This window comes from Pleurodeles waltl, chromosome 4_2, assembly GCF_031143425.1.
Source record: "Pleurodeles waltl isolate 20211129_DDA chromosome 4_2, aPleWal1.hap1.20221129, whole genome shotgun sequence".
NCBI classification, from domain to species: domain Eukaryota; kingdom Metazoa; phylum Chordata; class Amphibia; order Caudata; family Salamandridae; genus Pleurodeles; species Pleurodeles waltl.
Genome location: NC_090443.1, coordinates 349,173,424 through 349,197,851, shown reverse-complemented (window position 1 = coordinate 349,197,851; position 24,428 = coordinate 349,173,424). Strand labels below are relative to the sequence as shown.

At 42.7% G+C, this 24,428-nt stretch overlaps 1 protein-coding gene across 1 annotated transcript in view; it reads left to right on the top strand.

The window, feature by feature from the left end:
* LOC138294145 (zona pellucida sperm-binding protein 2-like) overlaps positions 1 to 24,428 on the top strand; it is a 72,214-nt gene that overhangs the window by 14,052 nt on the left and 33,734 nt on the right. Inside the window, exons 2-12 of the mRNA XM_069233338.1 lie at positions 2,832 to 2,899; positions 11,581 to 11,661; positions 12,204 to 12,289; positions 20,678 to 20,830; positions 21,495 to 21,533; positions 22,235 to 22,393; positions 22,773 to 22,869; positions 22,960 to 23,135; positions 23,705 to 23,828; positions 23,961 to 24,136; positions 24,217 to 24,302. Coding sequence (XP_069089439.1) covers positions 2,832 to 2,899; positions 11,581 to 11,661; positions 12,204 to 12,289; positions 20,678 to 20,830; positions 21,495 to 21,533; positions 22,235 to 22,393; positions 22,773 to 22,869; positions 22,960 to 23,135; positions 23,705 to 23,828; positions 23,961 to 24,136; positions 24,217 to 24,302 — 1,245 coding nt within the window. The remainder of the gene's footprint in view (positions 1 to 2,831; positions 2,900 to 11,580; positions 11,662 to 12,203; positions 12,290 to 20,677; positions 20,831 to 21,494; positions 21,534 to 22,234; positions 22,394 to 22,772; positions 22,870 to 22,959; positions 23,136 to 23,704; positions 23,829 to 23,960; positions 24,137 to 24,216; positions 24,303 to 24,428) is intronic.

Genomic DNA, 24,428 nt, shown 5'->3' with positions numbered 1-24,428 from the left:
CTCTTATAAATAAAAAATGCAGGATCCTTCTTTCGGTATGTGGAGCTCCATAGGACAACCTAGAGCTAGTTCTTCATAAACTGGTTTTACAACAGATTTTCTGTCCCTTGGCAGCCAGTCTGCTTAAACAGAAGAGCAACCTCTTCTTATTGTGACTACCATTTGCCCTTCAAATGCGGCTACCTCTTTGAAGCTTGCCTTTTGGCCTCCCACGCACTTAGGCCATATTGCCAGTAGGTCATCTCATCTCTCTCCCTAGCAGGTCCTTTGCTCACCTTCCTGAGGAGTCTCTACAACCTTTCCCAAGGAGGGAAGCAGGTTGTCGCAAGGACAGCTGCTGTGTGCAACTTCCCCCTGCCCCCCCCTCAATGCTATTCTGTTTGGAGGGGTTGTTTTATCCTTGGCCGTTGTAAGTCATGACTTTCAGTGCTGTGACCAATTGTCACTGTGCTACCAGGGCAAGCCCAGTGTTTGGTCACTTCACATTAGGGCATGAGCTGTAGGGGCATGAAAATGTGCATTCTTCTGTAGTCTGCCCCCCCATACCCCTCCCCCCCCCCCCCCCCCCCCCCAAAAAAAACCTCAAACCTTTAAAAAAAAAAAAAAAAGAGAAGTGGTACACCGAAATACTGTCCCACCAAGGGGTGATATTTCTAATACCACTGATAGCACCAACGCGGTGGTAGCCCAGTATGGATATGTTTCGTTTTCTAGGTGCAGTACACTGCAGAAAGATTTTGACACTTATGCTCATTATATTAAAAAAAAAAAAATACTTTTTTTTTTTTTTTTTTTTTTTTTTTCTCCCTCAAGATGTTCTCACCCAGAAACAGACTCCTTCTTTGCAAATGTGTATGAACTTCCTCACTGAAGTCCTTAGAAAACTGAATTAATTCTCCTTCAACAACCATTCTGCTTTAGTTTGACAATCTGGCTCTCTGGACCGAACACCTAAGGCTTCTCCCATGCCCCAACCAGTGAAGTCCAAGCACTAGGCAGATGAATTGATTACTGCCTCCGAGTGACCTACAGATTGACCACATAGCAAAAGAACACTGGTAAAGTCAGTAGGTCTGGCCTTGGCATATTTTGGCAATGGCAGAAGTGTTTATTCCATGCCTATTCCACAAAAATAATATAAAACATGCTGCCACCTGAATGTGGCCACCATATGCTTGCAGAAGCATTCACTTATGTGACTATTTTACTAGTGGTGTTTGCTTTAAATCAAACATTTCAGTTGTGCCACGCTCTTACCATTTTGTGAAGGCAACAAAAAGAAATTGCCACCCAAGCACTCCACCTGCAGGCAGCTAGTGTCAACATATCACTTAACAGCAGCTTTAAAAATAAAATAAAAGACCGGATACATATTACAATTTAACTGGGCCCCTGAAGGCCAGGCAACTTCTTTTTATGAAATAAGGAAATACAGCATTCTTTGTAAAATACAATATTTGCCTAGGATCACACAATTTGAGACCTGTTTCCAGGTCAAGTATATTAGTTGGGTTGAGTAGATTCAAGCTACTAAACCTGCAGGTTGTGTGTGGGGTTTTTTTTTTTTTTTTTTTTTTTTTTTTAGGCCTGGTGTACTTGATCCTGAAGTTACACACGTTCACCCCTTTTGAGCTGCTGCACAGCTTTTCGTTTTCTGATTCTTAGACTATTTTACTCATTGCTGTGACTTCAGCTCATGTGAGTGAACTCCAGGCAAAGTGTATGTAACCGCCTTGCAACACTTCCCATTCTCGCCCCCCCCCCCCTGCCCCGACCAAACTGGTGTTGAGGACTCAAACCACCTCCTTGCTGAGAAGTACTAAATCCTTTTAACACTGGGTAATCCATCACTTACAGCTGGTGGGTGTGTGACACAAACTCACTGCATGTCCTCACCCCTCTAAAGTAAAGGAGTTAAGTACAATTGGTTGGAGAACAGCCTTTTTCATTAGGTTCTCTGGGGGCTAAGACAGGCAAGGTAGTGCAGAAACCTGAGGTGGATAACCCTCTGCATTAAGATCTGCTGTGCATTGTCCAGAAAGCAACCTCCGAAAGGGCCGGGGCTAAAGCTGATACCACTGCATTGCCACATGGAGTGTCTGTCTTTAATATTTGCCAGGCTGCAACGTGGCTGTTTGTGAATGTTCCTGAAGCACTTCTTGAGAGCCAGGTTAATTGGGAAGGATGTTTCACAGGCTCAGTCCTACAAAGTTTCTGGTCGGTGTAATCCAGACCCTTCACTTTATTGGGTAGTGGTTGGGTATCTATTCTATAGGTGTGGAATCTGTAGTTACAAGTATCCAGCAGCAGAGTAAGTTACCTTTTTGGCAATGCTCCTAATTCCAGATTCCTCTTTCTAAATGACTCAATTTAGAAATGTGCACACTGATGCCGGCAGTTGTTGTGCTCCACATTCGATGGCATGCAAAGTGTAATTCAAGTAACTGAAGGCAGCACACAATGTGGTGCTTAAATTCTGCTTCTGTTACTTCTGAGGTGGAATGAAGCCAATGCAGACCCCAAGGTTGCAATCTAGCAGTGCACAGTAGTCCTGCTAAGAAGTTCTGGATCTTCACATGGCTCCTAGTGATATTCTAAAGTTGAGGAATCTGCCTTTAGTGTAGCCACCAGAAAGTGCGTTATTGAAGGTAAATAACTTGTTTTTGTCACCAGTGCTCAGCATATGGTATATAGTTATGATGCCCATGTATGATGATGTTGGAGGCTGAAAATCTAAATGTTTCTAAAAAAAAAAAAAAAAAACTGACAAAACATGGCATTAGCAAAGTTAGTCAAAGGTAACTTAACTTTTTTTTCTTTTTCTTTTCTAGGCTGTTTTTTCTTCTTGGCTGTCTTGTGTTAAAATTGACAGATGCAGAAATTCTCCTGGAGTTTCCAGGTAATATTTGAACAATTTGGCATCTGGGAGGGAGAACTAGGGTTTTAAGTAGGGGTGTGCATAATTGTAAGAAGCCAGGTAGATAAAGGCAAATGGAAAGGTGGGAAATCCTACAAAAATGTAATTTGCTAGAGTCTTGCATGCAGAAATAACAGACAAAATCAATGGGTGTTCTTTGGGGGGAGGGAGGGGGCAGGATGGCAGGCTGTAACCTTTACGTGGATGGTAAAAGTTCAGTGCGGGTGTTAACTTTTTGTTCATTGGTATGTACACTTTGCTGCAACAAACCTGGGGGCCATGTTACTGTAATCTAAGCAACTATTCCAGCATGAACGTGTGCTGGATGTTTGGCGGTAAATAAAATTCTTCTGGATGTGAAAATACAGCTAAAAGACAAACCTGCCTATAATCAGTTATTCCCTTTAAGATACTTGGATGTATTGACTTTGGTTTTCCACTGCGCTTCATCTTGCCTCTTACTGATGGTTATTTGATTAACAACCATGTGGTGATAAACTGGTCAGGGATTTGAGAGAACATATGGGTGCGTTCGCTCCCAGAAAGTGCATATAACTTCTTCTGTGCTCATTGTAGGCTGTATTGTACCTTAAAAGGGCACAGTGTAATGAGTCCAACTTCTTGAAGTGTAAGTTTGAGATGAGAATTAGGATGTTGTATATTGCCACCAGTGACTTAAAATGTTTAAGCTTGAACTGTAAGAGCCAGGTCCACCTAGTATGCAGGTTAAGAGTTACCTTCCACAGTTTAATTTTTTTTTTGGGGGGGGGGGTTGCCCATTCTTCACTCTGGCGAATGCCGTCAACTATTGTACAATATGCACCTGTGGGGAACACAAACGTGATGTAATAAGTTTTCCTGAATAAATAATCTACCATGATGTAGCTCTATCTTTTGTGATCAATCTGTGATGCTGATTTAAGGAGACTGCTCCCTGACAAGAGACCCCTCTACAATGATCATACTGTATTTGTTACCTTTTCCTTACTTTTCGAGTGGCCTTTTAATGAGTAATACCCATGACTGTCGTAGAACCTAGCTGAAGTAAAGCTGTGATCTATTCAAGCTTGTACTGGTTTGTTTTTGCAGGACTGGTTATAAATAGTTGGATGCTATACAATTAATCCTTAAAGATGGATAACCTGAACACTCCAACGCCCAAAGCAGTCAACTGCAGTCATTTGCACTTCAAACTACCTCAAACTCAACCCCTTGAACTGAGATACTAATGTATGGAGATTGAAAAGCTTAATACTCATTCCGTCCTGGTCTGGGGAATGTATCCCACTAACAACCGATTATAATGGAGCCATCCTTTCTATATGATATGTGAGAATCGAGTAACAAAATTTATGTTTCATACATAAGGATGCCACAAGATATTTTTTTTTCTGTATCTGATATAACTGGCCAGGACAACATTTTCCACATTACACAAAAGTATTCTGCAAGGGTTAGTTTTTCCTGCATTTGAAACTAAAGGACTAACAAAAGAAGCTTAACTCTTAATCTGACTTGAACCACAGCATTTCATATCCCTATGCATGGGGGGGGGGAAAAAATCATTGGCGGTTCATTCATTCTTCTTTACCCAAGCAGCCAAATTATGGGTTGCACTTCTAGCAGATGCATAATGTGGAGGAAGGAAGCTGGAGTCATTGATTCATCCTACCTTAAGATATAGATCGGCTCCAAATAAGAACTATTGGATCATTATTGCAGAATATACACAAGTATCCACACTCATCAACATGAATAATCCCGATCTCTTTATAGCCAATAGTGGATGTCGGGTGTCCAATAGGTAACATGTTATTAGTCGGGAAAGGGCATTGTCCTAACAATGGGATTAACCAGTTTGTAGAAATGTCACCAGGTGGTGTAATCTTCTCCCCCAGCTAGGACTACCCCTGAGGTGCCCGGAGCTGAGTTGAACCCCTCCTGGCTGAATCCTCCCAGCTTGATTTGGGGATTTTAGCCAATAGGGTTAATTATGTTATCGCTTCAGTTTTCTTCCCCCCCACCCTATCACTAAAGAGTGGGCACAGGAACGGTGTAGTCACCCTTAGGGACAGTAGCCATTATCTACTGACTAACATCCCTAAATCTGAAACTTCTGGTTGCAGATTCCTTGCCTTGGAATTTCCCCCAGGTGTTGGACTGGATCTGGAAATTTTTCTTCCAGCAATACCCCTGTGCGTCAGGTGGCATCGGTCGACTCTGTGGGTGTAATGGTCACTGACGTTATGGTTGTGTATATAGGAGCCACCCCAGTGGGCTGACGTCTGTTCTTTTGTTTCCACCCCAGCCTACACGCAAATCTGGAGAAGAGCTACCCATAGTGTGTGTGTGTGTGTGTTTTTTTTTTTTTTTTTTACCTGCAACACTTTAGTCTAATTTCTTGATGAGTTTTGGATGCATCGAGGGATGTCATGGTAGAATGGTTTAAAATCCTGCGGCTCCTGTCATTGAATGTTGTCTGTGATGGTACCGCATCTCTGCCTTTTTAAAAAAATAAAAATAAAAAAATACTTCTGGAGCACGACCCAAAGTCGGGCTATGAGCCTGAAGGCTTTGAGGGAGTGGTCCCTGAATTTCATGGCGGTCCGGCACCCGACTCAGTGTCTCTTTTGGTCTAATTCAAGAGGAAGGTCACATGACTGCAGAGTCATCACCACTCCTCTTTGTCCAAGTCATCGGGATGATTTGGTCACAAAGTCAAATAAGGCCAAATTTTCTTCTACTTCACTGCGTCGCTTGGATGACGCAACCCGGGAAGAACATCAATGCTCTGTGCCTCTGCCTTTGAAGCGTGTGTGTCTGGGTCAGCTCCGCACCTCCCCGACTTTCTGAGAGGTGGTGCCACCTATTTCTCAGTTGAGTGTTTCTATGAAGCCATGCACCTCTTTGAGAAGACCAACCCTCCCTTGGTGCCTTTGGGCCCAGGATTTAGTGAGGGCCCCCTCTGGTTCCACCGTGGCGGCTTTGGCCCTGGCTCTTGGGAGAACCTCTAGATCTGCTCTTGGATCTGTACCAACGCTGGTTGTGCCAACGCAACCTTCCCCGGCATCTGGGACAGACTTCAACACTCCTGGCATTGGTTGGGCCCACAATTGACATCTATCCTATACTTCTCCCTGACAATCCAGAACAGCGTCTCAATGGGTATAGATATGGGGGTAGTGTAGAGGGGTCGATGGACCCTTTACAATACCAGTTTGACCCTGCCAGGGACTGGGTTCGGGATTTGGGTGACTCTACTGGACTAGACACTTCTCCTGATGCTGGTGTGCTTCCCCCACCCCTTCTACCGTGGCTACAAACTCTATGGTGTTAAGAAGGGCTGCTGAGGTTTTGGACATCTAGCTTCCTTCTGTGGAGGTCAGGACTAGCCTTCTGACTTGAGGTGCTTCAGCCTGGAGCTTCCAGTTTGGATCCCCTCCGTCCCTTTTAATGAAGCCCTTACGGACGTCGTGCTGGGTTCAGACCAGGTACCCAGTAGAAGGGCTCTTGTGAATACAACGATTATCCGCTGGCATTGGCCTGTGCCGACCGAAAATTCATGACCTAACATCCTACGCCTCAGAGCCTTGTGATCTAGGCTTCATCTGGCACATTTCCTTCTGCTCCCCCTGGATAGGGAATCAAAAAGACAGGATAACCTTGGGAACAAAAAGGTTTTCTTCTGCCATTCTAGCGCTGCAGTGTGAACACTGCATGCCTTTTGGGCTAATACTCCCATACTCTCTGCGGATACAGTCGAGCAGGTGCTGCCTTGAGTCCAAGGCAGTTCTCTCCCAAGCTGTTACTGACGGGAGAGATGCAGCAAAGTTCATGATTCGTTGTGGAGTGGATAGAGCTGACTTGTTGGGTAGCTGCATCAACAGTAGCCTTGAGGTGCCACACCTGATTGAGGACATCTGGCTTTTCAGGGGATTTCTGGCAATCTCTGATGGACATGCCCTTTGGCACCCATCTTTTCAGAGAAAAAGCGGCACCCAGCCATGTTAATTTCCACCCAGCCACTTGCCCATGCATGCTTCACAGCCTCTGCATGGGTCCCACGTGGATCAGGGAGCCAGCAGTCTACCCTGCTGCCTCCAAGCCTTCCTAGTCTGTGGGGAAAATCCTTGGCCTGTTGGCAGGATTCACCATCCCCTGCCCCACTGGGAATCCATTACAATGGACAGGTGGGAGTTGCAAATTGTCCAAGGGGGCTACTCCCTCTCTTTTGAGATTTCCCCTCCAACAATGCCGCAATCATTTGTCACAGGATCATTTGGCACTTGTCCACGAAGACGTCAAGGCTCTTTGCCAAGGGTGCCATAGAGGGTCCCTAAACCATAAGTAGTTCATGGTGGTTATTCCTGCTACCTTCTATTGCCCAAAAATGACAAGGGCCTTCGCCCTATCCTAAATCTCGGTTCCTCAATCTCTACGTCGGAGAATTTCAAAATGCTAATTCTAGCTCGGGTCTTGTCGGCCCTGGACTCTAGAGACTGGTAGCATTGGACTTGTAGAACGCCAATTTCGGCACTCCCATCCTACTGGCCCACAGATGTTGCCGTGCTCCCCTTCAGCCTTTTCCGGTACCCCTTGGGTGTTCATGGAAAGTGATGGTAGTGGTTGCAGCTCATCTGCGCAAGTTAGGGGTTTCAGTCTCCCAACCCCACACCTTGACAAATGTCTGATGGCGACTCTCCCCAGGCTGTCTCCACCTCCAGACTACGGCAAATCTCCTGCATTTTGGGGGTGTGGGGGGGGGGGGGGGGGGGGGGGGGGGGGTGAAGAGTTCACTAAATGTGGTAGAGGTCTCTAGGATGCTTTTTTACGGTCCAGGGAGGTCCTGGCTTGGCAGTTCCAGCTGGACTGTTCCCATGAGGAACAGGGTCAAGACTGATTTGCATTTGGCTGGGTCCAAACTGGGGTGGCATAGTGAGCAAAAAACGATGATTAAACCCAGATCTTTGTGACTGGGGGTGAATGTTTGATTTGCTTTGCATTCTGTCAATCTGTTCTTTTTGAATGGTGTATGAGCAAGTCTGATCCTCTTTCTGCACCTCTGAGGTTCTCTTCATTTTTCTCTCTGCCCAGCTGGGTTTTGCTCTGTAAACCCTTAAGGGTTATTTGCTGCAATCTCAGCCTAAAAAAATAAATAAAAAAAAATAAAAAAAGGCTGCCAGACCAACCCTCTCTGTTAAAATCTCCCATTGTTAGGAGGCAGTCCTTCAAGAGAGATTCCTAATGCCCCAGTGGGATTTGAACTTGGCCATCATATCTCATGTGGTCCTTTCGAGCCACTCCAACTGTCCCCTGCGACTCTTGACTCTTAAAACTGCCTTCTTGATTGCCATCACCTCTGCTCGCAGAATGAGTGAGCTCCAGGCTCTCTTCGTAGCCACCATTTCTAGCGGTCCATCCTGACAATGTTGTGCTTCATACCAGGGCTTTCTTCTTTCACAATCACCTTGCCTACTTTTTAATGCACCCCCAAATCCCTCTTATGAGGAGGAGACTGGACTGCATGGATTCAAAAAGAGCATTGGTGTTCTACTCCATCATATCCAAGATTTTCGGGTGGATGAACAACTTTGTGGGTGCGAAGAAAGGAAGAGTGTTGGAGTGGGGACAATCTCGCAATGGTAGTCTTCTGCATCAAAAGGTGCAATTGTTATGGTGGAAAAGCAATCCCCTGAGGGTTTGCGTGCTATTCCACCAGAGCAAACTGCTGCTACAACAGTGTTCACATGCAGAGTTCCAGTCCTGGATGTGTGCCCAGGCAGCGACACGGGTATCCCTGCACATGTTCACATAAACATTACTGCCTGAATAGTCAGGTATGCAGAGACTGCTAGTACGGTCCTGCAGGACTTTTTGGTGTGATCTTGGTTTGTATCCCACCACAAGGGGATGGTATTGCTCGGGTATCTTTTCTAAGTAGGAATCTGCAATTAGACGTCTATCGGATGAACAAGTTACCTTTGGTAACGATATATCTGGTAGAGACTTATTCTAGTTGCAGATTCCTTACCGACACACCCATCCTCCTCGCTATACGAACTGATTTTTAGGGACAGGAACTTCCCTTTTAAAGGGCCCTAGTTTTAGCGCACCATTCGGTGTTCATGGCTCCACGCTACTGGTGTGAGAAATTGTGTAAAACTGACTTCAGTGCGCTGAGGTGGCACCTATATTTGACTGTCATCGCGTTGACCGTCGGCACGTAGGCGTACCACTTGAAGGAAAATCTCCAGATCCAGTCTCTCACCTGAGTGAGAGGTATCTGCAACTAGAATATCTCTATGGACTCCAGAGCCTCCTTAGATCCAAGAGTCCTGCCCACTTTGCAGTTGACGCCCACAGCCTGAGTCCAGATGGTCCAGAGAAGGTCCCCAGGCAATTCAAATCTCGAGTCCACCCTGGGTTGAACCCTCCTGGTCAACACAACGCCTGCAGCCTAAATCCAGAGGTACTCCCAACAGATTCCTGACACCCAAAGGTACCCCTGCTTACACAGCCCCCAGGCTTTGGGGAATCTGACAGTCCAGCAACATTCAGTGGGCTGATCTCCTCCTACTTGTCCAGTCTTTGGTTTTCTGCAGCAGACTCCTTGGACCCAGCCTGTAGCATCTTTGTGCCCCCCTCCCCCCCATCAACAAGGGTTTCCCTATTAATAAGCATTGGGTGCCTGATGGTTTTTGCACCTTGCACCCAGCTGCCCCTGTGCCACTGTGGGTGTTTGGTGCTGACCTGTGGCCCCCCTTTGCTCATCTAAAGACCCCGCCCCCTTCTCCAGCCAGGGGTGTGCCCTGAATTTGCAGCTGGTCCTATGTGGCTGCTGATGTGCTTTTGGGGTCAACTTGAACCTTGACCTTTTGACATCCTAACACCCAAAGATTGGGATCAAGTCAGTACTTGCCTGTAAACTTAACACTTTTTTCCTCCCCTATGATGCATTGCTTCCTATGAGAAATTGCACTGTCTGCTTTTGAAAGTGAAAAGTGTAAGTAACACTTTTTTATTTGCAAAACCTAAAAGTACATTTGATTACATAAGATTGATGTAAACTTACAACTGTACTTACCTGCAACAAAGATCCTGTTATTTCTAGAACTAAAGTAACTAACAAAGTATATTTTTGCTATATAAAAACATTGGCTTGGAGTTAGTCTTTGAGTGTGCCTCCATTTCTTGACTGTGTACAGCAAATACTTTGCACTGCCCTCTCATACCCCTAACTGCTCTACCACAAAAGGGCATTAGTGTTATCTACTTTAGCCTCTGGGGATCCACTGGACTCTGTGCACTCTATACCTAATTTTGGTATAGTATATGGAGAGCTGGTGTCCTACATCACCTTCCACCTTGTTCCACCAGCGACTAAGGGAGGACCATCTCTGTTTAGCAGCAGTAAGCGCAAGCCCTTTTCTCGACAGGGCTATCGAGGTCGTACCTGTGCCAGAATTACTGTGTGGTTGTTACCCCTACTTGCTAGTGCCCAAGAAGTATGTGCGCCTTTTGGCCTATTTAAGGCCTGCACACTCAATGCCTTCCTCCGGAAGGAGAAATTCAAAATACTCACACTGGCCTGGGGTCTTGTTTACTCTTAACCCTGGAGACTAGATGGTGGCAGTTCATTGTGGGCAGAAGCATTTTCAGTTTGCTGTGCTCCCCTTTTGGTCTCTCCATTTTTCAGCTGTTTTCAGGTCTGGCAGTCTCTGCTAGTGTGCACCTAATCAAATGATGGATCCAGACAGGTGCTTGAGCTGCATGCACTAGCATTTCAATGGTGCTGGGTTTTGCCAGAAGAGGGGGAGGGTACAGAACAATGGCACTAAGCAGTCTGCTCCAGGAGCAGGGAGTTATTGCTTACTAGCTTCCTAAATCCCCACCACCAGTGGAAGGTGTGGGTAAGGTGTTTCGAAAACTACTGAAGGTGGTAACTGGGACTGACAATGCAGTAAAGTGCTCCTCACTGGTAACTAACTTGAGGGGGGGAAGGCTATATGCTGACCAGCAATTCAGATTAGGGTGTTTAATGTACATTCAACGTGGGTGTGTGGGGTGTTTTTTTTTTTTTTTTTTTTTTTTTTTTTTTTTTTTTTTTTTATATACTTCCTTCTAAATAACCATTTGTTTTTATATTCCTTTATTTGCAATAGAGCGGTTTTAGAACACTTCAATTAATGGGCCGGTGAAACACGCCAGGAGTCAAATGGGCGTGGGGGAGGTACTAAAGAACAATAGGCTGCACAGTCTTAAAAGAATTAACTGCAATTGTCAGTGTGCATGGTCCGTTGTGTGCTCAGATGATAAATCCCCTTAATTTCATAGTCGTCTCTCAGCCAAGTATGTTGCTCTAGTTTTCTGTGGGATAGCTTATTCTTCTTTAATACTTTTGTTCGTTTTGCAGACTACCTGGTTATTTTTGGCTTCAGAATACATTCCCTAGATTAAAGTGGCTTATCTAGTTCGGAACTAAAACACAATTGCTGGATTATCCATGTTCGGTGGCATTTACCAGCGTCCTGATAATTGTGGTCATTACCAAAGTTGTTCTTAAATTGATCAATTACAATTTACAGTTGCATACTACTGTCTGTTAACCTTCTTACCTGAACTACTACTTCTGATAACAAGCATTAACTTTTATCTGCTTTTAGGACATGTCTCCTGCCTGAATGATTCAATCAGAGTTACTTTACCTGAAGATGAACGTTCTGTGAAGGAACTGTGTGTTCTAGGTTTGTTGATCAGTTGCTCCTTTATGGTGGGTGTCACACATAGTGATAATTTGAGACCTGGGATGTCTCCAGATTCACAATCTGCAACACCGAATTATGGTGTTGCTAGGTAGAACTGCTGTTTTTGAACGTTAATCCTTATTGTATATCTTCTCTTGGTGCATGTGTAGGATTTTATTTAGTTTTTCGTTGTGGCCAAATGACTTGCAGTTCATGCCTAGGACTACTGTAAATGCAGCTATAAAAATCTTAAGAGGTTGTATATGGGTTGGGTAAAGAGTGGTTTTGTGTGGATGTTTTATGCTATAGTAACTTACTCATTTGACAAATTGACTTTCACAGTTTGATTAACACCTGTACTTTCATACTTCTAAACTTGCTTATCAATTAAAGTCCTACCCTTTCAATGGTATTTTTATTTTTCTCCTCTTTCTTCCACTTGAGTTTGTATTGTTACCCTGTGGGTACATTTGATTTTCATGTTAAGGCGCAGAAGGTTTATAAGTACACAAGAGAACCTAAATAACTGGTGCTTTCCACAGATTCAGAACAGAAGATGCCTGTTGGTTGTGACTACTTTGGAGATAAATGGACCATTGTGGCCTCTCCAAACTGCATGGAATATGAGGTAAAGTGCACCATACCCTCAATCTTTCTTTCAAGCCTTATATCTGGGGTGAATTTTAGAATGAAACCAGTTGCCAGCTTGCAGTATTTTTACTGAAGAAACCCATTGCAGCCAAGGTGCTGTCGTGAGGTTACCTTAGCAGCTTTCTATGTATGGGCACATTATTTTAGCCACAGGCTTGCAGCGTGTGCCCTTTAGCCCAGTTATAGTTCATTTTATTTTCTGAGCAGAAGCTCTCTTCTGCGGTAATTTATTTAACTTTATCTTGTATGCTTTAGCACAAACGGTTTTCATTCTTTGTACTCATGACATTCTTGTTCTGTGCTCAAGGCTGGCTCCAATCTGTGGCTGGTATAAGTGGAACTCTGTAATCTTTTCCACTTCACGGAAACATGTGTTTTACATTGGGGCAGTTTTCCTAGAGCATTAGCTGTTTTTTTTAATTATAAAACCTCTCTGTGCCCCCTATACGTTGGAGGGCGCATTCCATCCAGATATTTGTCACTGCATGCTATTGCTTCATTACAGCTGTCTGCTGCGGGAGGACTCTGTAGATTAACAGCCCTCTTCGCTAACCCCAATTTTAGGTATGGTGAATGGTGTCTTCTAGGGGGTTCTGAAGGGCTGTTTAGGGCTAACATTGTTGTGCTATCATAGTACTTTAGTGGCGTAGGTAAGAATTTCAACACCTAGCATTCTGACACTATGTTGGGACTTTTCTTATGTTTCACATTCTTTGTCACCGCATTATATTTTCTCATCCTAACCATTGCAGTACATGCCATTTTATCGAGATTTAATTGATTCAGTAAAGATTATTGAACCAATCTTTGCTTCTGTTTGTACCTTTATCTTTTAAATACCACCAGAACTGGTTTAGGGCACCCTAGCCCACACAACACTTCATGTTAGGCTAGGTCCTCCTGAGTAATGGTCCCACCAGGATTCAATTGGCCACATACACACCACATCCTGCTGCAGGCACCTTGACTGTAGCTGAGGTTTGCCAATTGTACATTGAGCTTGTAGCAATATATAGACTATTAGTACACTTTGTAATGCAGACATCCATTACTAACCCTGCACGTGCTGCTCCAACACAACTGAATGCAGTCACACCAGGATTTAACCCTGTGACAGTGCATTTGATTATGGGTGTAAAGTACCTACAAAATGTGAAGCAATTCTCTTTTTGGTTAGCTCAAAAGATAAGACGTGCTGGAAGCTGTATTTTAACCCATACGTATTGCATTGTTGTCTTTCTGGTCCCAGTCCTTGAGGCTGTCACAAAGGCTAGTGTTCCCAACGCAAAAGCATTAATCCACGACCCAAAATTATAAAAATTCCTTCAATATGATTTGGAATAGCCAATTCTTCCAAATGCTTTGCCAATTGATCAATACCAATCATTTCAACTGATGGTTCAGCCAAATAAGCCATAAGCAAAAAATGAAACACCAATACTTTGCCGCTTGTGTGGCTGTGAGTGACGCCATGAAAGATGGTGAATTCCATCCACAAAATACTTATCTGCAGAGCTTAGGGGACTGCACTGCACAACTAGCAGAGCTCAAGGCTCTGGTGATGGCACTGGAACACAGATCCAGAACAACTCTTGGTAATAGTCTTTCTGTGTCCAGTCTTTCAATAAATCTGCATAACAGGTGTCAAAATGGGTTCAGAGATCCAAAAGGCAACACCATTAAACACATGATACTGTGGGGGGAGGGGAAGGAGGGGGAAGTTTAGCAGGTCTGAAGGAAATGCTACTCAATGCGCATGTAGTTCATACACTGGGACATCAACGTGTAGGAGTACATGTTGTAGGCAATACCTTGATTGATTAAGCAGCCAAGTCACTAGTTGCTTTGGCTTCTGTCGCGAACAAGGTTGGATGATGAAACACTTGCTGCTGTGAAAGCTTCAGCTGACGTCAAGCAGTTAAAAGAATATCCTACCAAATACTGCATAACTAGCCTAAACACTGGTTTAGTAACAGTACCAGGGGTAGCAAATTGTATGATTTCCCAAACAAAGATCTGAGTTGATAAACACAGCGGCTACTATTTCTCTACGCCAAAACCTCTATTGGTGGCCAGGTCTATACAGACGAAACAATGTCCTTTGCTGTGATATCTATCAGGCGAATAAAAGGATACAAAGTAAAAAGCACACCACAAACACACTTTCTCATTTCAGACACACCCTTACACATGTGTACCTGAACCATTGTCACCTGACACCTGATGGTGCATACAAATATATCTTAGTCACTAACTCATGCTCCAGATGTCTATTGGTATGGCCACAACAATCAGCTGATGCTTGAACTGGTAAAGATTTGCATGTCTATCTGTACATATGCAGTGCAGCTTTCTGCTTGTACCAGGGCCCTGCTTTCGCATCAAGGGCATTCAGGGACACCATGGCTTAGTTAGTGGTCCAACTACATTTCTAGTCTCCCTCCCATCCTGAGGGTAACAGTGTAGTGAAGCAGAAGAATAGAGACATAAAGCAATCCTTAACAGTGAAAGTATTGGTCATAGTTAGCTTAGTCACCTGTATGAAGGCCAGATAACACTTCATAATCTGCCTAGACGTTCCTTGGGAGGGTACACCACATATGAGATGCTGTTTGGCTCCCAAATGTATGTTCCAAATTTTTATGCCTCTGACATGGAGGCGGCAGGCACCTTTTGACATAAACGAACATGCCACTGTCTTGCAGGAATTACAACAGCTCCAAGACTAAAACGTGTCGGCCTATGCAACCTCCTTGGGACTAATGAATGCACCAATAAAAATCAACCGGCTGGGTTCTGAAAATTGGGGGATCTAGTATGAGAAGATTGCTGTGAAAAAGGAGTTTAGCTCATATCTTGCAAGGGTCTAGTCTTGGATACACCATACCAGACCTGTTCTACCACTGCCGGGATCAAAAGATAATCACTTTGTCTCCATCTATAATTTGAAGCTACATCATACAGCCAATCCTGCACAGCATATCTAGTGACTCCTGAGTAGTTCTTGAATCCTTGGGCAATATATTTCCCTGATAGTTATCTACCAGGGAATCCTCCATTAATATAGTAAAGAGAAAAAAATAATAATAATTGTCTCGTGCATTAGGTGTGTGTGTGTGTGTGTGTGTGTGTGTGTGTGTGTGTGTGTGTGTTTTATTTATATATATATATATATATATATATATATACACACACACAGAGGGCAGTCCTTTGTGTAGCTATAGTTAGATTATGCCCCAAACCACACACTGACCTAATTGTGCCGTTTAGTGACACCAAAGGCCAGGTATGGCTCCTGCTTTATTTTTGCTAATGCTTTCTTACCATCTGTTTCATTTGAGAGCGCTACCATCCTCTGGCAGCAGTTCTTCATGTCAAATGTGTGCTTGACCTATTATGCAAAGTTCCATCGTTAATTAAAATTGAACACCACACTCTTGCTGCTGCATACAATATAGCAGCCTTTGTTTAACCACCTTGTAGTTCAGAGAACCTCTTTATTTAAAGTATGTTGGCTAAATAAAACACGTACAATATGTTGGGTCTATTCCACGTGAGAACTAGCAGCTGGTCCTTGCTTCCTAAGACAGGCAACCCATGTGAGACAAAGTTCCCCCTTCCATGATTAATCTAATAGTTTACAATGCTTAAATTCTACCTCATCTCTCATAATGAGATGATACAGTATATTTATATGTATATTGCTTTTCATACACTTTTCTACACCTGCAGTGATGTACAGATCACCAGTTCAAAATCTTTGCATGGCCAACATAGCATTGCATCTTTCTGAGGTTAGTAAAAGGAGTTATAGTAAATTGAGTAATAGTAACCTTGTGTGTGTGTGTGAATGGTTACAATACTGGAAGCTAGTGCTATGAACACCTTGACATGACCCCCTAACAAGATGTGTTCACTTCAATGGGCACATACATCATTAGTCTTAACATCTAGTCTTGGCTCACCCACTTTAGCTAAATTTGCTGAAAATAAACACTGAATGATAAACTTGGGCAGAGCCTACAGAGTAGCTGCCCAGGGTTTTTTTTTTTTTTTTAAATGTTTTTCCCTCTTTTGGAGGGGAGGGTGGAGTTTTGTGACTGTCAAATGGCCCTAAAATTAACAAAACCCAAATGCTTTTCCTATGTTTTCTCTGACCTAACGTGTACTACAGTGGTGTCTGTCACTATGTAATATACAGGGGGGGGGAGGGGGTTATTGGGTGCGCCAGGGGAATAGGGAGTAGTCTGGTTTTAGGGAAGAGTCCGTCACAGTGCCATGCAGTCTGCCCAGCCTTCCATGACCACCTACCACCCTACGTGCTAAACCTTCAGCCCATCACAACCTACTGCAGCCCATCCTTTGGGAGGATGCAAGTAAAACGGCAATGACATGTTAAAGTGCTTCACTTCTGAAATATTTATTTACATGTTTTTTTATAAGCTTGTCCAAGCTTTCAAGAGTGCAACTATCCATTTAGGTTTTATTAATGCTTGTTCACAAACCCTATATCAAACTGTCTGAATCATTGGTTGAACTCTAATTTCAATATTGCTACTTAAATAGTGATCTCACCAATGGTGTCCTTTAACTTGTCAGAAGTGTGTGTGGGAAGGGGGGGGGGGGGGGTTAAGGGGAGTTAACACTGCTTTGTCTTTCCAACATATAACTAGAATTTTTTTTTTTTTTTTTTTGTTTTTTTTTTTTTTGTGGACATAAAGGTATCTCAATGTGAAATTACTTCTCATCCGAATGAACTTGCTTTTACAAGAAAAAGTTAATTCTATAGCCACTACTTTAAGAAAGTGATGGTCTTTCATAAAATTATTTTACGATGAATAGCATGACAATCCAAGCAGAAAAGATGCTATAGATAAAGAATAAGAACTGTCTTTCGCCAGTTTTTAAAGGTGTTGTCAGTGACGTCCCATGGGTCATTTCTGTCTCAGAGAGGGGTTCCTGGAGCACTGAACCTTTTTAGCTTTTTTCCCTCTTTGAAAACCTTTCCAAAGCTTTAATATTACATTTCACCTGATGTCTTTGGACTTTAGCTTAGGCCTGCGACCTGTCCTTTTACCTACATAGGTGCTAATTTAATTTATTAGTTTAATTCATTTTTTAGTTAGCCTGCTTTCAGCAGAGAGGTTTTATGTTCTGATCAGCTGTAACTTTGATTCTGCGAAACCATTGTTCTGTGCACAAAATTTCACCATGTACCCCTGTCCAATGTTGTCAAGTACATGATCCAGCTAGCAGTTGTCGTTGCAAGAGTATGTAAACAGTCCGACAGCTAGGTACATGCCCACATTTGCACTTTTGCACGGAACGAAAATGTTTCTCATAAAAACACTATATAGGCCAAGGGAAAATGGGGAGTTAATTCTAGCCTCCAGTCAGTCATGTATAACTCCATCAGGAGATGGCGGGCAGACCCTTACCTTTCAGGTAATCGGGGGGGGGTTGGAGGGGTGCTCCTCTCAAGGACTAAATATGGACAGATTGGTCTATCACCGCTATGCTCCTCCTTAGAAGTTAAGGGTTAGTTAGAATTCACCCATGTATGTTATTCCAACACGTTGGGACTGTTTATTTGGTTCTCGCTGGTCACCACCATTTTAATTCTGTTATGGCTCACTGCCGTAATTGCAGCTCATATTTTATATTAGATTGTAGTCTTTTCAATAAATGTACTGAAAACCATACTGCATCTTTCTTTGGCCTGTGTGTGGATGAGACCTTTGCTAATAAAACTGAGTGAGACTTGTTGACCATGACTTCCCCTGAGGGATCCCTAGTGTCATGTTTCAGGCTGTTACAAATCTTTTCTTTTAGGTTTTGGTGAGGGGCTGCTAGCTAGCCAGAAGGGTTGGTCCGAGCTGTCAAGGTGGTGTGGGATTGAGTCAGTCACCCACTAACTGTGGTGCTGCTACCCCTAATCCAGCAGTTTTGTTCCAACAACTGGAGTCCTATGACAGGTCTACCTGTAGCATCCAAAGACTGGTGAGGTACAAGATCTGAGAGGTGGCATCTTGCTGAAAAAAAGTTCTTCCTGCTTGACATCTAGAATGGTCATAACCTACTCTGATGCTGAATAGTGCGTTGGTACCAGCACCTGACACAGAAGGGTTCCTACTCAACTAAAACTGTTCTTGCACTGTGTTCCTCTGTATCAAAGCATAACTTGATGACTAAGACATTGGTGTTGAAGGTTGCACCTTTCTGGGAAGTGGGTTCAGAAGCTATAGGAGACTGCCTGAGACCTAATTCAGAGTTACCAATAGCATATTGGTAAACCCATGAGTTAACTCTTTTGGTCCACCTATGCCTTCATCATTTTCTACTGATCCAGTTACTTTGTAAGTGCCTACTTACTCTATAGATAAGTCCTCATTACCCCTCACCCTGGGTTCTAGACCCTCCTACTCTATGCCTTGTATAATTGAAGACCACATGATTCCTCGCAGGCACCATGTCATCCCATGGCCTACATTTGAGGCATAAAAGTTCACTGACATTCTGCAAACTTGCCTCCTTGCTTTATCAGAAGCTACTCCTACTCTTGGCACACTCCACCTGCATGTGCTTTGCCAATTAGACATTGCAATGCATAATGAAGCTCTACTACAAGGTAATCTGAACTAAATGTTATCTTGCTACAGCAACATCTGTGAGATTTTATCTTGTCCACTGCTCTGAACAGCAGCAAATACCTTTAAATCTATTTCTGTCTTCTGTCCCACGAGAAGGTGCCCAAGTGTTTTTGATTCAGTGAGATGGAAACTATGTGGGACAGATGCAACTGGGATGAAGACTGTTGATACCATTATATTACAGGGAAGATCTAATTGAGCCCTTTCGGATTCCAGTCAGTGGTTAACTGAGAAACTACTCTGAGGACAGACAAGAATTCAGGAAGTGTAGCACAAGGCCATGTTTGTATTAAATTAGTCAATGCAGCTGCAGATTCTTATGGCCTAGCAGCTCATGATTCCTGGCATGGTTTGGCTCTAACACGGAGTTCCTGGCGCTGCATGACTGGAATAATGCCTGCAGCTGAACAGGGCATTATGAATTTTCAGTTTTCTCGCATCCCACTTTTGGAATGTCACATGGATGATTAAATGCACTGTGTGAAGATGGTAACACTAAAGGCACTCAGTTTTGAAGTGTATAGAAAACATCCATATCAATCCTTCCACAGGTGCTATTCCTTTTGGAAGGCAAATATGGAGAGATGAAATGGATAACAATTGTGAAGGAACCACATGTTCTAGGTTTATCGTTTGTATGTCATTTTGTCGGCACAGTCATTACTTGACCGACATTAAGAAGACTTTCATGGACTCAACAGTGGGGCATGGTGTTCATCCCTTTGAATTTGGGGGCTTTCCTAAGTGACCTAGATTAGGAAGTGCTCTAAAACTAATGATTACCGATCAATGTCTTAAACTTTTTATGTCAAAACAAAAGCTTATATGGTGTGATTTTCTAATTGGTCCTTTGCACAATGCTCTTATTCCCTGTTTGTCCCCCAGCCCCCTGCCCCCCCCATACAATGTTCCCGATTTTTGGATACTCGAACCTATTGATTTATCACAAATTGGGTGAAGATCAATCATCTCTATTGTGGCACTGTGTATCCATTCTTTTGTTAAACTCTGGTCAGTATTGTGATAAATTTCTCCATTTTTGTCTTCTAAATGTAAGCCGGTATGCAAGAGAATAAATTTTGCAAAATGTCCTCTGAATCACTTGAATTACATTGATAACAAATGTTCGATTCTGTGTTCCTACACTTGTATTAAACAGTAGCTCACTTATGTGGAAGAGCCAATTACTTGACAGGGAACAAAATGCTGTATGACCAGCAAATAGTCAAGTAATGGCCTAGGTAGGGTGAGTGGCTGCCTTAATGGAGTTTTTACCTTCTATCCTTTCTCTCCAGTCCCATATTAGTGTCAATCTACTTTGCTCAAGCCCTTTAACATTTGCTTGAGTTTTACCCTCCTGTTATTGAGCTAAAGTGAAAGAAGGTAGCAGTTCGTATAGACTTGTTGTTTTTGTCTTCTAACCATAATCCCAATTTTGAATCCGCTGTATTTGTCTTTTTGATCAAATGCACATAGATGGCAAAGTAAAATGCAGTTTTGCTCTCTAGTTATGTTCTTTCTTAAATGTTAAAATTGAATTAAATAAGTACACCAATATTAATTGGCGCTTTCTGTGCCCCTGAAAGCGTTCTCTATTGTGCAGATAAGTATTTTATTAATTCTAGTATTGCCCCACTGGTACCAGAGTGCGACACACGTGCCAGATGTAGTTTTCTGTCTTTTAATAGTTGCTAACATGTATTTGTTTCATTAAGGGAGGCGAACCACACCTGAAGCTACACCTTGTCTGCAGTGTAGATGCAAAGTATAAGAAGGTAACCTACAATGTCTCCTGCAAAGATGTGCAATATGACCAACCACTTGTCAAGGTGGCCCAGGCTGTAAACTGTACTGAACATGACATGTCGGTAAGTGAATTAACAGTGTTTACAGTAGCATGAACTTGGGTGGATGAGTGTTGTAATAAAAATGAGTTGAAGGGTGTGAGCAGTCTGCGTGTGTGTGTTTTGTGTTTTGTGTTTTTTTTTTTTTTTTTTTTTTTTTTTTTTTTTTTGTTGCCGTGTCTAATGGTGCATGATGGTGGAAAACATGACTGGTTTGAAGAACCATCCTTGACCATTTGAGTTCCCTTTAGCTTCATTCATTGTAGGTTATTCTGGAAATCTGGCGTTCCTATGTCATCTTGGGCAACCATGGGCAAGAGGGTGTTTGCAAAGGTGTTATGCAAGGTTGCTAGCGTAAGTAGAGCATTGTTTAGTGACAGTAGATGAAGCCAGAACGCTAATAGGTAACTCATTATCATAAATGAGTGTGCATGTACCTTAGTTGATGAAACATGTTTCCTGACACTTTCTGTTCCCCTTCCCCCACCACCCCCCCCGCCCCCCACAGCTTTGCATGCATTAAAACTAGTGTAGTTTACTTAGCGGTGGGGGGGGGGAAATCAGTTTGGCATAATGTTCCAAGTGTTTAATTATAAACTTTTTGCATCTGGGTATTAATTTGGGGTTGTTGCATACAGTTTATGGCTGAATGATGTTCTTCATTACTGACCTTTTTTCTTCATCATAGATTGCTTTTGCCCTTAACCCTGCTACGTCTTGGGCTGAGGTATGTATGATAAGGATCCATAAATGGCTCACTTAAATTTGTGATCAATCACCCAGACACCTTAGCTTTGCAGGATTTCTACTCTCACATGTCCCATGTATACAAAAAACCGATCCAGAGGATTGGCTGCTCAAGCGTGGAACAGCCTCCCTTTCCACATCAGAGCCACTTGTTGAATTCCACAAGAAACTGAAGACCTGACTTTTCAATTAACCAATCCACCCTAGGTAGGGCTGAGCTCGCACATCAGTTCAGAGTCTGGATACACCCTCAGGTGATGGTGTGCTTTACAGATACACATTACATAACTCATTGTACCCCTAATCTTGACTGTCAGTAGCATGAGTCGGGCACTAGTTCTCATTAAAGTATTAGATAACCTATTGAATATTTGCTATAAAAGTACTTCATGCTTAACTTGTTAAAGTGTGAAGTTATTTTCTGCAGCCTAGTAGTGTGGCATGAGACTCCTTTTGGGAGTCTTGCAGGCGAGGTATTTGGTATAAAATGCTGCATTTCATTTTTTTTTTTTATTTTTTTTTTTGGTGTGGCTCTCAAATTGAAGGTTAGCCATAGCCTTGTGCTTAATTGTATAATTGATATGAAGAAACATTAAATTGTTTAGTACTAGAATTCTTTCTTGTTGGTCATACGTTTTGAAATATGTTGCTGAAGTTAATGCACTTTTTGTGTTATAAAAGGTTCTTTCAACCTGGTACCTCGGAGTGCACACTGTCAGAACTTTCTACTGGCTATTTTCACAAGCCAACCAGCTGGGTTACAATATTATCCACGATCAAGCGAAGCACTTACTCATTATGATGGCTTCTTATAATACTTCTGGTGTTCAGGTGTATAAGGTATGTTAACATTTGTATGATGAGACTTGAGTAGGGCTCTTTGAGTGCTACGCCTTGAAACCTGTTAATGTAGAGGACAAGATACTGTTTTGGATGAGGCTTAAGTTGCTCTAATCAGCCTTAGATGGCTGTTGCTCAGTATCTTGACAGTTCGTAAAACTTACCCACTTCCACTATTTCTGTTCTTTTGCCCATTGAAAGCTGGAACATGACCTGGGGTACTGTGGGCTTTTGTATGTGCATATAGTTGATTTGACTACCATAACTTAAGCTTTATGGTGTTACTCGTATCTGTTGGCTAAGATTGTTTTAATGATCAAGAGTATAATTGCCTTAGTATCCATTAATACTACTAACCATATCAATGTACACTTTATAGCAAGGCAGCCATGTGCTTTACTTAGCTGACACAACTGTGATCGCTGCGCAAGGTAGTCACCGGGAGCATGTTCATGCTCCAATGATGTGTGTTTCAGGTGAGGATCTCATGTACTGAAGGGACTTATTTTGCGGGTGGGGGTAATGCTGCCAAACAAAATGTATTAAATTTGCATTCAATTTTACAGGACCATTCATCTGCAATGCAACACACCTGACCATTGTTATTCCAGCCTTCCCTGGCACAATAAACTCTATAAATATAAACGGCAAAAACATTCCCATAAACAGTCTGGCTAAAAATGGTGTATTCCTGGATACACAACGTGGATTCAACCTTGCTATTGACCGGCATACTTGGCAGGTAAGTCGTGGTGAGTGGCACTGGTCCCTTAATTTAGTTCCTGCTTGTACTAGTGATTGGTTAGAGACCATGTCACTTTAGACTCGGGATGCAATACAGCAACACTACAATCTCCTAGTCAACTTTTGCATCCAATGTCTTATCCATATTAGTATGTTTGGCTTTAACTGAAGATCATGCTTTAATCGTAACCCAGAGTTTAAAATTCTGATTAAACCTTGCATAAAATTTTGCCCTGCCCACTATTCACAAGCCTCAGACAATAAAACCCATCTGCCCAGCATCTAAATACACCTGGCAGGAGGTGCTGCATATTAAAGGACAATGTTCAGAAACGTCCCTAATAAGTTATGCTCACAGTACAACTAATCAAGAGGCCCTGTATGGTGTAGGACCAGAATCTTTTCTGAGGGACTTTGAATACGTATGGCATAAAAGCGTTTCAGACTTCGTAGTATTTATCTGGTCATGTCTCACTCATGTGGGTGTATGGGTTGCGTCATGTTTAAAAGATACGTTGGTGTTTATTTTAACTTGGAATCTTTCATTGTGGCTTTGTTTAATTGTAGGGCAATTGCACATATCCACAACTGCTCGTTTTCAATGTGACTTTGGCATTCTTGGTACGTTTAAACACCATTCCAGTAACCCTATATCCAAACTGCCCATGTCAGCGATTGCCCAGTACTCCTGGTAAGTAGCATTGCAGTTGTTGCTTTCCCTACATAGTTTGTTCTGCTTCGTTACAATGGCAGTTAAATTGCTTGACTAGGCATGGAACTGTTTGCTCAACGTGCATTGTTAAACTTTTTGGTTGTCTTTCAGTGTCAATGTGCACAGCTGATGGATTCATGGATTTTGAAGTTCTTGCTGGTAGCACTGTGCCAGATCTGGATCTACGTACAGTTAAAATAAGAGATGGCAGCTGTCAGCCAACTGCTAGGTCAAAGGAAAAGCTGGACTTCCATATCCCCCTATATGCTTGTGGAACTACATTCCGTGTGCGTATAAAACTGCACTTATGGCTCTGACTGGTGCTTCTTGTCATGCCTCTTAATCTTGCTTTTTACTGTTTTTATAGCTTGAAGATGACTACATAGTTTATGAAAATGAAGTGCGTGCATTGTATCTTGTACAAAGCCCCATTTCTAGAGACAGTGAATATAGGTGAGCATTTTATTCTTATTCTTGTACCCCATAAGTTATCAGTCAAAAATGAATATAAAAATGTCTCTTACATGACACTAACCCACTATTGTGTATGGCCTTATCTACACAATAAGAGTTCTGTAA